Genomic DNA, 16,097 nt, shown 5'->3' on the forward strand with positions numbered 1-16,097 from the left:
AAAGAAAGAAAACCTCCCAAACCAAAAAAACTACGTAAAGATCTAAGCCTCAGGATCCCAAATGGATCAAACAGATGAAACCAGACAAAAATTTGCTGCATTACACACACTCACTTGATAAATTCAGACTAGGCTGCAAAGGAATGAAGGCTCCACCACAGTGGGATTCTGCAAATGACTTCAGATCCTGTGCAACAATTAACAGCAAACCGCAATACTAAGTTTGAGTAGGATGAAAGACAGAACTCTTCTCGGCTGATCTTTAGTTTTGTGTGTCCCATAATCTGGTTTCATTACATTTAACTTACGGGGCAGTAAAGTCTCAATCTTGACAATCCCTAAAATGGAAATGAAGCTAAATTTTCCCAGACCTGAGGAAATCTCCAAAAACAGAAATCTACGTCCATTCTTTGAGGTAGGAAGAAAAACGGTACTTAGAACAAACTGTTCTGATACATATCAACTTCATAAGCACAAAAAATTTATTCTGAATAAATCACTTTACAATTACTGAAAAAGATGTTCATTACTTAGCTATGTACTTAACAAATCAAATTACCCAAACAAAATAAACATGGCAATACAAAAATGTTAAGAATTTACAAAGCTGTACAAAATAACTTAAAATTTAAAAATTAGACTGATACAGTCTATAAGATCTCTTCAAGAGAGCTGTCCAATTACAGATCTACAGAGTTTTCTTCAGAAGGTCAAAGAAAGGATGCTTTAAGGCTTCTTTGAGAGTAATTCTTTTGGCTGGATCATACTCCAACATTTTCTGAATGAGGTCAAAGAGACACTCATGTTCAACATCCTGAGAAAGCATAAATTCCTGGAAGAAAAAAAAGAAAATCAACAGCCTTTTCCACTACCATTTACTATACTGTGTAACAGTAAACCACATATATATAACCACCATAAAAACAGAAAAGAGGCCAGGCATGGTCACTCACACCTATAATCCCAGCACTCTGGGAGGCCAAGGCAGGCGGATCACTTGAGGGCAGGAGTTCAAGACCAGCCTGGCTAACATAGTAAAACCCTGTCTTTACTATTTAAAAAAAAAAAAAAAAAAAAAAAAAGCATGGTGGCGTGTATCTGTAATCCCAGCTACTTGGGAAGCTGAGACTCGCTTGGGCCTGGGATGCAGAGGTTGCAATGAGCTGGGCCAAGATCGTGCCACTCTACTCCAGCCTGTGCAACGAAGCAAGGCTCTATCTCAAAAGACAAACAGAAGAAACTCAAAGTTTTGACTATTTGAGCAATGTCTCAAAGGCTTACCTTCAGAGGTTTGCAGCGCCTTGAAACATATCTGCCAGCAGAACTGTGTTCATCCCAGTCTAATCGATCATGGTGAAAATATTTACGTTTCCTAAAAATAAGTCAATATCCATTCATGTTTATAACACTGAAAACTTAAAACAGCTAGCAAAGGTTATCAATCACTATGCTTTCCCAGATCAGTTTTCTAGAGACTTAAATGGCAGCCATGGGATAAAAACGTTAGCTGCTTTGCACCAAGGTAATCTACTATTTAACCGATAAAAATATTAGTCTGACTTCATTATTTATAAAGTTCTAATCAGCTCCTGAGACTTGGTAGAGTGAAAATTTTTTTAAAATTAAGTTCTAATCAGAAGATGTGATCAAATGATACTAAAGATGTCACTAACTCTTAAAACGTACCTGGTTTTCTGTATCATATGTTTTGGTAAAGGTCCAAGAATCCTTTCCATCATTGCTAAGTGCTCCTTACTATCGTGTGTCTAGAAATAAAATAAAAACAAACTTGAGGAAGATGACCACCAAAACATAGTTAAAAGCTGACAGCAAAAAACTAACATTAATGCTTGCAGAACAAACTTGCCAATGATTTCCTACATGGACACGGATAATTGCTTATATACTTAAAGGTGTTTTAAATAAAACAATTATGAAAGAAATATGAATTAGTTTCATTTTAATTTATGATTATCTACAATTAATAGTCTATAATGGGAGAAGCAGCTATCTAAATGTGTACGTATACTTTATTTCTTCATATAAACAGGCACTTTTCTTGTGCAAAGCAAGGTTGAATACATCATTGTCACTTACTGGAAATACGGTAAACCCAAGATAGTATTCAATAAGAATGCATCCTATACTCCAGACATCACATGGTTGGGACCACCCTAGGGCTGCAAAGCAAAGCAAAATGTAAGGGAAAAAAATCCTCAATATTTGTTAGAGAAATTAAAATGTTAAGAGTAATACTTTTTTTTTTCTTTTAGACAGTCTCCTCTATCACCCAGGCTGGAGAGCAGTGGTGTGATCTTGGCTTAATGCAAGCTCTGCCTCCCGGGTTCATGCCATTCTCCTGCCTCAGCCTCCCAAGTAGCTGGGACTACAGGTGCCCACCACTGCGCCTGGCTAATTTTTTGTGTTTTTAGTAGAGACGGGGTTTCACCGTGGTCTCGATCTCCTGACCCCATGATCCGCCCGCCTCGGCCTCCCAAAGTGCTGCGATTACAGGCATGAGCCACTGCGCCCGGTCAACAGTAATACTTTTTTAAAAAAGCATATGTAATGTAGGCTGGGCACAAGTGGCTCACGCCTGTAATCCCACTGCTTTGGGAGGCCAAGATGGGAGAACTGCTTGAGCTCAGGAGTTCAAGACCAGCCTGGGCAACCTAGTGAGATCTCATCTCTATTAAAATATATACATATAATGAATTGGCTGGGCACGGTGGCTCACGCCTGTAATCCCAACCTTTTGGAAGGCCGAGGCGGGTGGAGCACGAGGTCAGGAGATTGAAATCATCCTGGCTAACATGGTGAAATCCCGCCTCTACTAAAAACACAAAAACAAAATTAGCCGGGCGTGGTGGCAGGTGCCTGTAGTCCCAGCTACTCAGGAGGCTGAGGTGGGAGAATGGCATGAACCCAGGAGGCAGAGCTTGCAGTGAGCCAAGATCGCACCACTGCACTCCAGCCTGGGTGACAGAGCGAGACTCTGTCTCCAAAAAGACAAGAGACTCTGTCTCCAAAACAACAACAACAACAACAAAAAAAAATTTATATATATATACACACACACACATATATGCAATGTGATGTTTGAGCTGGATGATACTAAAGCAATAACTTAATCCAAGGTTAAATACAATATATATGGCCGGGCACAGTGGCTCATGCCTGTAATCCCAGCACTTTGCAAGGCCAAAGCCGGCAGATTGCTCTAGGTCAGCAGTTTGAGACCAGCCTGGCCAATGTGGTGAAACCCATCTCTACCAAAAATAAGAAAATTAGCTGGGCGTAGTGGTGGGTGCCTATAATCCCAGCAACTCAGGAGGCTGAGGCAGGAGAATTGCTTGAACCCAGGAGACAGAAGTTGCAGTGAGCCAAGATCGCACCACTGTACTCCAGCCTGGGTGACAGAGCAAGTCTCCATCTAAAAAACAAATAAATGATAAAAATAAATAAAATACATAGTGTTACATACAGTCTGGAATATAATAGGCATTGAACAATTCTCTGAGACGGAGTCTCGCTCTGTTGCCCAGGCTGGAGTGCAGTGGCACGATCTTGGCTCACTGCAACCTCTGCCTCCTGGGTGGTTCAAGCAATTCTCCTGCCTCAGCCTCCTGAGTAGCTGGAACTACTGATGCGTACAACCACACCCAGCACATTTTTTTGTAGAGATGGGGTTTCATCGTGTTAGCCAGGATGGTCTCGATCTCCTGACCTCGTGATGTGCCTGCCTCGGCCTCCCAAAGTGCTCGGAATTACGGATGTGAGCCACTGCGCCCCACTCGGCTATTAACTATTACATTAAAAAACCCTACCACATAACTACAAATGTGAAAACAATTCCAGAAAGGTTAAGACACTTGCTCAAATTCCCAGAACTAATTATCTGGTACAATTGAGAGCTTAAAATCCTTAATGCACTTCATGATACTTATCCCTTAAAGAAAAAATGATAAAGCCCCACAAGTAACACCTAAAACTGCAAAAAAATTTTAACTCTCAATAAGGAAATACAAAGGTTCTCAAAGGACAATTAATACTCACCTAAAATAACTTCAGGTGCTCTATAATGTCTTGTAGATACCAACGTACTGTGATGTTCATCATCGTATGTTGCACTTCCAAAGTCTACAACTTTAATATCTGGATTTATTAAGGTGCGTTCATCACGTTTCTGAAAATCATATATTATGGTTAATAAGGCATAAGCTATTAAGGTATAAAATATTCACTTTATGAATACTTTGGAAGACTTACTATTTTGGGATTATATGCCTCTGTGTAGTCAGACTGCACAAATAAGATGTTTTCAGGCTTTAAGTCTGTGTGAGTCAACTTATTACTGTGCAAAACTGAGAATAAAGAGAAAGTTGCTGTAATCAGAAAACATCAAACCAAACCACAAAACCCCACAATAGGCCAGGTGCAGTGGCTCACACCTGTAATCCCAGCACTTTGGAAGGCCGAGGCACGTGGATCACTTGAGGTCAGGAGTTCGAGACCACCCAGACCATTACAGTGAAACCCTGTCTCTACTAAAATTACAAAAATTGGCCGAGCATGGTGGCGTAGTCCCAGCTACTCGGAACGCTGTGGTAGGAGAATCACTTGAACCAGGGAGGCAGTTTCCAGTGAGTGAAGACTGCGCCACTGCACTTCAGCCTGGGCAGCAAAGTGAGACTCCATCTCAAAACAAAAAAACCCAACAAAAAACCTCTGATTCCTTTCCCATATGCCCAAAGAAGAATGGTCAACAACATTCCAGTCTGCTAGAAAATCACCAGTAACTAAAACTCATTACCTCTTATGAAGCTTTCTTTTATGATACACCACGCCTTAATTTTTAGCCAGCATTTGAAGTTACTATTTTTATGCACCAGAAAAGTCTAAATTATAGTCTGCAACACAGTATATTGTTATATGATGGATATCCTACTTATTGAATCAAATGTACACCACTGATCAACAGCCTGTGATCAAATCTCTTCCATACCTACTCTTCCTCCCTCCTTTATTTTTAATCAAATAAAAATTGTACATACTTAGGATGTACATTTTGATATATTTTGTGGAATGGATAAAACTAGCAAATTAACAAAGATACACCAAGAACTTACAATTCACAGACTTGCATATCTGATATGCCATCTTTCTGATATGATCCAGTCGAAATGGTAGAAAACCATTTTCTTTAATGAAGTCGTAAGTACTAAGTCCCAGTAGTTCAAAAACAATGCAAATGTGACCGTGATGCTCAAACCATTCCAACATCTGGACACAGCGGCTATAAACACAAGAAAAATAGCTAAGTATAGTTGCTCCTAATTTAAATATACCTGACACCACTCCCCAAGTTCTAATCTGATACTTACAAAGTACTGTTGGGGTCTGTTGTATTCAAGTGTTCCAGAACTTGTATTTCTGAGCGAGCAGCTTCACAGTATCTATCCACATTTTTAACTATTTTTACTGCTACATGTCTACCTCCCCTGTTAGAAAGATGCATGCAAATTTCAGAATGACAGACATGATGCTCAATTCCAGTTATCACTGACTTCAAACTGTACTACTACTACTCTGACCCACTGTATTTTTTTTTAATTTATGGTTTAGTGTTCAGTTCTGATTATATTACATGCTGAATGACACAAATTTCTTTCCTCAAACCACCACTCACATGAGTTATTTTTTGGTATTTCAGCTAAACAACTTCTTCCTAGGTACCTGTCACTGTCAAACATTATCTCAAATGTTCTTTTAGTCCAGGTTGCCAGACGAGTTAGGATACAGTGGGGACAAAGTAAAGAGCTCTAGGGCCAGGTGCAGTGGCTCACGCCTATAATCCCAGCACCTTGGGAAGCCGAAGGTAGTGAATCAGTTGAGGTCAGAAGTTTGAGACCAGCCTGGCTAACATGGTGGAACCCTGTCTCTACCAAAAACACGAAAATTAGCCAGGCATGGTGGTGTGTGCCTGTAATCCCAGTTTCTTGGGAGGCTGAGGCAGGAGAATCACTTGAACCCAGAAGGTGGAGGTTGCAGTGAGCCAAGATCGCACCATTGCACCCCAACCTGGATGACAGACCAACACTCCATCTCAGGGAAAAGAAAAAAAAAACAAAAACAAAAAAAGAACTCTAGCTCTCATGTCCTTACCAATCAATAGTAGGAAGCCTCCTCAAAACTGCTTTGCCATTCAGGAAGAGGAATAACAACAACAAACAGGGAACTTAAAAAAAAAAAAAAAAGGCAACGGAAAAAATTCTATACTATCTTAAGAAATTTCATGGCTGGAGCCGGGCACTCATGCCTGTAATCCCAGCACTTTGGGAGGCTGAGGTGGGCAGATCACCTGAGGTCAGGAGATCAAGACCAGCCTGGCGAACATAGTCAAACTCTGTCTCTACTAAAACAAAAAATAGCTAGGCAGGGTGGCATGTGTCTGTAGTTCCACCTACTCAGGAGGCTGAGGTAGGGGAACCACCTGAACCCAGGAGGCAGAGGGTGCAGTGAGCTGAGATTGTGCCACTGCACTCCATCCACCCTGGGTGACAGAGCAAGACTCTGTCTTGAGAGAAAAAAAAACAAAAAAAATTCAATCAGTAGTTTGATAAACATACATAATTAAACTTGGGACACTAAGTTATCTCTGGCTGTTACCAGAATGAATTATGGCAGTTTCTAAATATATAGATTCCCAGGTAACTACCCTGAAAAGGTCTGGGGGTAGGCAAACCTCTCAAAAAACCAAGGCTGAGAACCACTAATATGGCGGGGGAAAAAAGTGTGGCCTAACAACAGTGTCTAGTAGGACAACAAAAAAATACTTTCAAAATAATACAAAGTGTGTTCTCAGCCTAAAATTAGAAACTATACATACTATTAGTAGCTGTTTAAAACATATGAAGGGATAAGTACCTCTAACTGGAAGTTTCTTATATCCAAGTAAAAAAGGGTATAAAGATACGTATCTAACTCACAGACCATTTTCTAAAGCTAAATCAAATTACCCATATTGCCAACTTCCCTAAATGTAATCCCAACATGGGAAACTTACGCTTTATGATCGATGCACTCCACAACTTTTCCAAAAGCTCCTTCACCTAAAGTATCAACAATTTCATCTAAAAGAGAGAAATAAATCTCAGTCATATCAAGAAGTGGAAACAATGTACTTATCACAATAAATGCTATCAATGTAGATTATTCTAGTTGATGCTACAAATTTCCTTATCACTAGATATTTATTTTATTGGTCAACACCAGCAAAAAACATATTAGGTCTAATTTCATTAATTTGATTACTGTTCTGGAAGTTCTGTATAACAAACATTACATTTCTAAAGAAAGCAAAAATACAATCCCCCCCACCAAAAGAAATGGAAAAATAAAACAAAAAAAAAAAAAAAAGAGAGAAAGAAAAAAAGATTTCCAAATCCCTGAAAGCTTAATCTATATATAGATTATGTTATCTGAAAAGTTAATAAGTGTTGAAAAATATTCTATACATCTTGCACTTAGTACGTCTCCACTCTGACAGATCAGGTGACCCTCCTCATCATCCTCTACACTCCTGGTTCTTTTCCTTCGGTGACTCTTCTGGAAACGTCAAGTGGGCGGCACCAAGATCATCCAGCCAATCAATATACCCGAGTGAATTCAGGGCAGAATACGAAATTCATTCAGCGGGGAGATATTCAGGCATTCAGATACACGCCAGGCCACAAACGGTTGGCAGGAGCAATTTCAAATTCAGTCCCCAGAAATTCACAGGGCACATAGTTTATGTTAACAGGAGAAAAACATGGCAAGGAACAGATTTTCAGATAAGATACTCAAAGTGGCAAGGCAACAAAACATAATACAATTGTTTTTCTTAAAAAAAAAAAAAAAATGCTTAGTTGTAGCATTCACTGAAACATAATTTTTTAGTTTCTAGTGTTCTAATTTAATGTTGCAAAATTGTAGGATGTAATATTTACTTGTCAAAGTAGACGGTGGCCAAATTAAGATTTCCTAGCTAATCTAAGAAAACAAATATTATAACAGTAAATAAAATTAAAGTGCTAATTTTGGGGAAAAAAAGATTTGGCATGTAAGAATAACACTACGGCATTTTTAATGTCATCTGAACTGATCTCCAAATTAACAAATAACCCGTAACAGTTCAAATCTGCTTTGGTTTGCTTAGTGAAAGAAGGGTTAGAAAACATGCCTTGTTAGAACAAAGAAGCATACCTAATCCTAAATTATACAAAAATAAAATGCCTGTTCTACTCTTGTGATAAGGTTTCAATATATCAAAACTAATCAGATTTCTTGAAGTACCATAAAAAACCTTTTAGAATATTTTGTAATCATTTTCAACTAATCTAAATTAAATCAATTAATTCCCACCATTTCACTGGAATATCAATTAAGAGCCAACCAATAACTAAATTATAGAGCTAAATGTGTACTGTACTTCCAGAATTTCCTATCCAATGAACAAACACAGAAAAAATCGTGTAGGTTAAAACTGAGATGATTTCATCTTAAAACTTTCTCAAATAATCAAACACAAAAATTCAAGTTTCCCTGTTCCACATGGGATATAAAATTTCCAAAATGTTTTAAAAACGTTCATACCCCATGTGAACGACGATGTGAAGTACTGTGGTGAATCCTGTGTTTGCTTTTATAACTACTTCTTCCACTTCTACCAGAAGACTTGCTACTATGGTTCTGATACCGGCTTTCATGGTCTCTATGGCGATGTCCAGGTTCACATTCTTGATTGTAGTCATTTCTGTACTCATCAATGTAGCGTCGACTATGATAATCTTTCTCATTTATACACCTGCTTTCCAAATAATGGCTAGAGAAATAAAAATTATTTTCAATGTTTTATGCTAAGACCAAATATCCTCACATTCTCAACACAGCACAGCACTTAAGACTCCCCCACAACCACCTTAATTTTACAAACATTACAAACCATCTCTCATTAGAAACACAAAGGAATGGTAGTAATCAAGTACTTATTTTAAGTGATACTAGTTTTGTCTAATAATTTATTTTTATATTCAGATATTTTAAGTATCCTCCTTACCTATCACACATTTTAGAGTGAGTGTATTTGCAGCGCTTGTTCTCCCGGGCACTGCTATGTGATCTCTTCCTTCTTTTATGACTGCTGCTGCTCCTCCATTTTCCATAATCCCAATCCTTGTCATCCCAATCAGGACAGTAAGTTCTCTTTGAGTGTCTCATCTACATTAAAGGCAAGTTTTTCCTAGTTAAATTGTATCCCACACTGAGCTGTTTAAAATTCGTATTTACAAAGGTCCCCTCGTGACCTCGTTTTTTTAAAATCAAAATTTAAGAATCATTGTCACCCAATCTGAAATCACTGATAAATCCAATGATTGTGTTGTCCCATATTCTGCAATTTGATCTGCAGTTTGAACTTTATTCACAGGCACTCTGCATTAGCCATATCATGCCCAGATTTATTGGAAGAATGTAAAAAAAGTGAAAAAAGCAGAGGGAGGAATCACAATTTACTAATTTTGGTAAATTTTACCCCTGCCCTACCAGTAGCACAAATGTACTATAGAAGTCCACACGTCATTCTCCCCTTTTAAACGTGTACCAGAAACTAGTCTCCAACTCAAATGCAATCATAAATGTTCCTCACCAACACCGCATTACTGATTACTGCAAACATAATCAGAATTGTATCTGAGTTGCTGACAGAATCATCACACAGAATCATCATTATAGAGTATTTCTGTACACGAATAAATGAAACTACCAAGGACTTCAATTACACACGAAGGCAACGATGGCATCAGAATATAACAACAAAACACCATCTTTCCAGTACCACTCCCAATCACATACGACATAATTTATCCTAAACGCAATGTTAACACAATCAATTTGGGAATGGTAAGAACCACCTTCTTTTCAGAAATCCTTCGAACAAAATCGAAAATCTCTAACCTAACAACTTGAAAACGACATTATATAGAAATTCATCAACTGCCGTTCTTTCTTCCAAGTGGAACCCCTCTGCGTCTTTGGCTACAATTTTTTTTTTTTTTTTTAAAGCCTGTCAAATTTAGCTGTAGGGGTTGTATACTAATTTTTGTGACACTAGTAACTACTAAGTTATAATAACCCATTACCATTGGACCAGCCTGAGTACAATTTCTAAAGCCCTCCAACCGGGTCGGGGGCCGTGGCTTATGCCTGTAACCCCAGCACTTTGGGAGGCTGAAGCAGGATGATTGCTTGAGCCCAGGAATTCGAGGTCAGCCAGAGCAACATAGCGAGACCCTGACTCTACAAAAAATAAAAAATTAACCGGGGGGTGGTAGCGCGCGCCTGTAGTCCCAACTACTCAGGAGGCTGAGGTGGGAAGATCACCTGAGCCCGGATTTCAAGGCTGCAGTGAGCCCTCATTGCACCACTTGCACTCCGGCCTGGGCGACAGGGGCGAGACCTTCTCCCCCCACCCCAAAAAAAAGGGAGGCGGGGCGCGGTGGCTCACCCCTGTAATCCCAGCACTTTGGGAGGCCGAGGCGGATGGATCACCTGAGGTCAAGAGTTTGAGGCCAGTCTAATACGATGAAACTCCGTCTCTACTAAAAATACAAACATTAACCGGACGTGGTGGCGCGGGCCTGCAATCCCAGATACTCGAGAGGCTGAGGCAGCAGGAGAATCGCTTGAACCCGCGAGGCGGAGGCTGCAGTGACCCGAGATCGCGCCACTACACTCTAGCCTGCGCGACAGAGCGACACTCCAAGAAACAAAAGCTCCAACTGCTAACCCAAGAGGAGTACGCTGAAACGCCATCGCATAAAATGCTCGGTCACCAGACTTTTGTCACAACGCTCCTTCAAATACACCCCGGCATTTCTCTTTCCTTAGGTTCCCAAGTCTCGTTTTTGTTAACACCACTGAGGACAAAGCCACTCGCGACGTTTACGCCGACCCTTTAACCACTAGACATTAACTGTAACCCCCTACGGGTTCCGTCTCTTCCTCCACTTGCTCCAGACGACATTTCCCCACAGCTGCGTGCTTCAAGCACATTCCGGAACCCCAGCAAACCCCACCCCCAACAGGGAGCCTCGCCTTTCCGGCCACAGTGCCAAGGCCGGCCTCCGCCCAGCCGCCATCTTACAGCTCGGCCGAGGCGGCCCACAACATGGCGCCCACCCGACCCTCCCACGTCAGGCGGCGCCGCTCCCTCAGCGGAGGGCGAACACTCCAAGAGGGCGGCCGGCCTAGCAAACACCGTAACTACTCCCGCAGGCCGGATCCGGCGGCGACGGGCTCGGCCGCGCAGGAAAGAGGGGCGCGCCGCCATTATGCAGCCTGGGAGTGAAGGGAGCAGGCAGTCGTCGCGCCAGGGACGGCGGGCAGCAAACAAGCGGGAAGTGGTGGCATCGCCAGGCGCCCGCGAGGCTCACAGGAACGGCCCTGTCACCTAGTCCGCTCCCTCCTGCGTCTTACCGTCCTGGACAAAGACTCCAAGTCGAAGGAGACAAAGCTTGTAACGCAATCACGGGAATCACCCAGCTGACTGCGACGAGCACCGACAACAAAATGGAGCTGACAGCTGCTGCGTCGGGACTCGCCTCGAAAACACCGATGACGCAACGAGCGCGTCTCCGCCGCGGGGCGGGGCATGCACGGGGCGAGCAGGCGGAAGGGGCGGGCGTCCGGAGCGTTGGCGGACGCGTGACCACGGTGGGCGCAGGCGCCGGGGCGGGAGCCAGAGGTGGGTGATGAAAGGAAGTTGTAGATGCTTGCTGTGTTGTCTCTAATCTCCCGATACCGAGAAAACATTGCAGTTTTAGGGGAGAGTGTCGTCCCCACTCACTGAAAATTGTTTTTGAACGCTAGAACAAGGAATAACTTGTGAACAAGGAAAAGTGAGGGACTCAGGATACACAATAGCACGTGCCCTGATTGCGACCACTAAAACAATTACTTTAAAAATAATACTTCACGGCGCGATGTGTCTGGCGCGTAACCCTAGCACTTTGGGAGGCCGAGGAGAGCGAATCGCTTGAGCCCAGGATTTCGAGACCAGCCTGGGCAGCATAGGGAGACCCCTGTCTCTAAAAAATAAGTAAATGTTATACCACTAGCGTCAGATGGCTTCAGATTACTAATGGGATCAGTGAACGTGTCAGCTCAGTGTGAGCCAACAGAAATCAATGTTCTGCACCTTGATCCTCATGGTGCCTGCATTAGGCCCACCGTGGGTAGCCAGCGTACCTCCTATGATGCTTTTATGGCTGTAACTTGAGTACACATTCTAAGAATAAAACTCCTTGATAAGTTTTTGAAGGGAAGGCCAGCGTTAAAGAAACAGAGTGGCGGCTCTACAGCAAATGCAGGCTTTATGTCCAGCCTAAGATCTACAGAAGTGGGGGACCAGCCTAATGCCGGTGCCCACCAGTGGGATACTTTTAGGTAAGGGCGGGAGGGGCCTGGGCCATAACGCTTACTGGCTTGCTGCCCTGCAGGATGTTAAGATGTTCCCATAACGAGGCGGTTCTGGCCCTTGTTCCCGCGGAATGTGGTGGTGGTGGGTTTTTTTGTTTTGTTTTTTGTTTTTGTTTTGAGATGGAGCCTTGCTCTGTCACCCAGGCTGGAGTGCAGTGGTGCGATCTCCGCTCACGGCAACCTCCGCCTCCTGAGTTCAAGCGATTCTCCTGTCTCAGCTTCCCCGGTAGCTGGGACTGCAGGCGCGCGCCACCACGACCCGCTAATTTTTGTATTTTTAGTAGAGACGGGGTTTTGCCATGTTGGCCAGGCTGGTCTGGAATTCCTGACCTCAGGTGACCCACCCGCCTCGGCCTCCCAAAGTGCTGGGATTACAGGGGTGAGCCACCATGCCCCTGCAGGAATGCGGTGTTCTTCGCACTTTCTCACAGCAGAATATGACAGAGGTGTTTCTTTAGTGGTGCGTTTGTCCGTTTTGTGGTCAGGTGGTTGGGCAGGATGTTTCTCACAGCCCGAACCCCCGTGGAATGTTTCACTTTGACCAAGGTCTGCAAAATAGCCTGTGGGGGAGACGGGGCAGGGCCGGGGGAACGGGGGAGGGCGGGGGGCAGGGATTTACAAAATGGTGCAGTTTGGACTAACACTCTTAAAACCAAAAAATAACCATATTTGCACCACTGATTAAAAGTGGCAGAGTTTAGAATAAAACCTGGAGGAGGTCGGGTGCGGTGGCTCACGCCTGTAATCCCAGCACTATGGGAGGCCAAGGTGGGTGGATCACGAGGTCAGGAGTTCAAGACCAGCCTGGCCAAGATGATGAAACCCCATCTCTATTAGAAATACAAAAAATTAGCCGGGCGTGGTGGCAAGCTCCTGTAATCCCAGCTATTCGGGAGGGTGGGGCAGAATTGTTTCAACTTGGGAGGTGGAGGTTGCAGTGAGCCGAGATCTACCACTGCACTACAGCCTGGGCAACAGAGCAAGACTCCGTCTCAAAAAAAAAATAAGTGGAGCCTGCGAGTCCTGACATCACTTACCAGGAGCCACAGGGAACCCAGCTGGCACAGCAGCAGCAGCCTTGCTTCTATGAGATCAAACAGTTTCTGGAGTGTGCCCAGAACCAGGGTGACATCAAGCTCTGTGAGGGTTTCAATGAGGTGCTGAAACAGTGCCGACTTGCAAACGGATTGGCCTAATCAAGAAGTTCAACCTGGAGAGATGGAAAATCAGCTCTCATACCTTAAGTTAATTTAGTGTAAAAATAGAATTGATAGTGAAGGTATAAAGTGTAACCATCAGTTAAACCTCTCCTGTCATTCCTAGCTTCCTTACTTCAGAACTGAAATGGAAGGGGGTGTGTTCCTACTCTGTAGAATTTGGGACTGGGCAAAATGTGTTACCTCCTTAAACTAGCTGTTATGATTTTATTCTTTGTGAGTTAATTAGAATAAAGTCATTTTCTTCCAAAAAAAAAAAAAAAAAAAAAAATAAGTGGCAAAACAAGGTCTGGCCAAAGGCGTTAATACTAATTCTAGAAACCTAAATGATTAAAATTTTAAAAGTGAAACAAAATGTAAAGTCATTAGTATACCAGGCGTGGTGGCGCACACCTGTAATCTCAGCACTTTGGGAGGCGGAGGCGGGTGGATCACGAGGTGAGGAGTTCGATACCATCCTGGCCAACATGCTGAAACCCCATCTCTACTAAAAATACAAAAATTAGCCAGGCGTGGTGGTGCTCACCTGTAATCCCAGCTACTCAGGAGGCTGAGGCAGGAGAATTGCTTGAACCCGGGAGACGGAGGTTGCCGTGAGCCAAGATCGCAACATTGCACACGAGCCTGGGCAATAGAGTTGAGACTCTGTCTCAAAAAAAAAAAAAAAGAATTGCTTGAACCCTGGAGGCGGAGGTTGCAGTGAGCCGAGACTGCGTCACTGCATTCCAGCCCAGGCAACAGAGTGAGACTCTGTCTCAAAAAGAAAAAAAAAAGTCACTAGTATAACTGGCACTGTTACAGTAGGTAGCTAGTCAGGTATAAACAAAGAAGATGGCTCCCCCAAAACACACACTATGAGTGTCGGGCAACCATCAGGTGAGATGGTCATGCAGTTATTACTTGTCTTGCTAAAGTAGTAATTGGTCACAGCTGGCACCAGGGAACGGCAGTCTTCTAATAGAGAACACCTGAAACTGATGAGCAGCAGCTTCCTGATAAGATCTCAGGAGTTGGGCGAGTGGGGAGAAGTAATGCAAGATCCTGGAAGCATGACAATGTATAAAACCCCAAGTCATAAGCTCAAGCCACACACTTGTCTTCCAAGTCGCCCGCTTGGCCCTCTTCCAAGCATACTTTCCTTCCTTTCATTCCTCCTCTAAAGCTTTGTAATAAACTTTCACTCTTGCTCTAAAACGTGCCTCACTCTCTCCTGCCCCTCAGTCGAATTCTGTCTTCTGAGGAGGCAAGAATTGAGGTTGCTGCAGACCTGTACGGATACAGCTTCGCTCCTAGTAAAAGCACCTCAATTTAGTGGAAGATATAAATGGTGACAAGAGGATAGCTGTAAGCTAACTTCAAACTAGTCAAGAAAGAATCAAAACATTAATTAGACCAGCCATTGGAAGAAATGAGACAAACCAAGAACTGATGCCAAGAGAAACATTTTGAGACGGAGTTTTGCTCTTGTCGTCCAGGCTGGAGTCCAATGGCATGAGCTCAGCTCGATCTCAGCTCACTGCAACCTCTGCCTCCCAGGTTCAAGCAGTTCTGCCTCAGCCTCCCGAGTAGCTGGGATTACAGGCATGTACCACCACGCCTGGCTAATTTTGTATTTTTAATAGAGACAGGTTTTCTGCATGTTGGTCAGGCTGTCTCGAACTCCCAACCTCAGGTGATCTGCCTGCCGTGGCCTCCCAAAGGGCTGGAATTACAGGCGTGAGCCGCTGCGCTCGGCTGGTATAAGTTTTAGGAACACCCAAATCCAACCACTGTGATCTAGGCAGTGAGCAGAATATGGTCTTGATGAAATCAATGGTAGAACCCAATGAATGGCCTGATGAGGTGAGAGCCCTGTGGTGGACATGAATGTTAGGAGAGCAGCTTCCACTTACTTACTACATGCCAGCAGCTTTACACACATTTAACCCTCACAAATGTCTTATGAGGTATTATTTATGGATGAGAATACTAAAGCTTGGAGATGTTAACTTGCCTAAAGTTACACAGTAAGGGGCACAGCTGTGATTCAAACACAGACCAGAACTCCACAAACTGATGCCTTTAACTAGTTTACTGCATTTTTCAAATGGATCTTCTGTAAAGCTCCACTCTTCAATATTTTCAAAGATATGCCTTATGTTCTTACTTGTAATACAACCAAGTATCCTAGCCTTGAAATGCATTTTAAAGTTTTTTTTTTTTTCTTGTTTTTTTTTTTTTTGAGATGGAGTCTCACTCTGTTTCCATGCTGGAGTGCAGTGGTGCAATCTTGGCTCACTGCGACCTCCACCTTCCGGGTTCAATCAATTCTCCTGCCTCAGCCTCCCAAGTAGCTGGGACTACAGGTGTGTGCCACCATGC

At 43.0% G+C, this 16,097-nt stretch overlaps 2 protein-coding genes across 13 annotated transcripts in view; one reads left to right on the top strand and one right to left on the bottom strand.

The window, feature by feature from the left end:
* Nucleotides 1-464: 464 nt before the first annotated feature.
* Nucleotides 465-11,612, bottom strand: CLK1 (CDC like kinase 1). 4 transcript variants are annotated; one of them, XM_045368356.2, is made up of 13 exons: nt 11,518-11,612; nt 9,101-9,261; nt 8,638-8,866; nt 7,518-7,608; nt 7,067-7,133; nt 5,385-5,501; nt 5,130-5,296; nt 4,270-4,364; nt 4,057-4,186; nt 2,098-2,180; nt 1,687-1,766; nt 1,282-1,372; nt 465-832 (listed from the first exon to the last, which is right to left on the bottom strand). In XM_045368356.2, the coding sequence occupies exons 2-13, from the start codon at nt 9,259-9,261 to the stop codon at nt 689-691; spliced, it is 1,455 nt and encodes a 484-aa protein (XP_045224291.2). In that variant the 5' UTR covers nt 11,518-11,612; the 3' UTR covers nt 465-688. The 4 variants fall into 4 exon arrangements, with proteins under 4 accessions (XP_045224291.2, XP_065381937.1, XP_065381938.1 ...); XM_065525865.1 differs by having other exon boundaries at nt 10,547-11,612; XM_065525866.1 differs by lacking the exon at nt 7,518-7,608.
* Nucleotides 11,184-16,097, top strand: part of NIF3L1 (NGG1 interacting factor 3 like 1) — a 105,353-nt gene continuing 100,439 nt past the window's right edge. For all 9 annotated transcript variants that reach the window (XR_012421361.1, XR_012421360.1, XM_074009702.1 and 6 more), the window contains exon 1: nt 11,184-11,785. The gene's annotated coding sequence lies outside the window, so the exon portion shown is untranslated. The remainder of the gene's footprint in view (nt 11,786-16,097) is intronic.

The sequence above is a fragment of the Macaca fascicularis genome, chromosome 12 (genome assembly GCF_037993035.2).
Source record: "Macaca fascicularis isolate 582-1 chromosome 12, T2T-MFA8v1.1".
NCBI classification, from domain to species: Eukaryota; Metazoa; Chordata; class Mammalia; order Primates; family Cercopithecidae; genus Macaca; species Macaca fascicularis.

Excerpts from the sequence above, each read along its gene's own strand:
- CLK1 (XM_045368356.2), bottom strand. The coding sequence starts at position 9,261 with ATGAGACACTCAAAGAGAACTTACTGTCCTGATTGGGATGACAAGGAT. Across the intron at positions 8,867-9,100 it reads CACTCTAAAATGTGTGATAG|CCATTATTTGGAAAGCAGGT; the intron begins GTAAGGAGGATA and ends TTATTTCTCTAG. Across the intron at positions 7,609-8,637 it reads CACATCGTCGTTCACATGGG|AAGAGTCACCGAAGGAAAAG; the intron begins GTATGAACGTTT and ends TGACGTTTCCAG.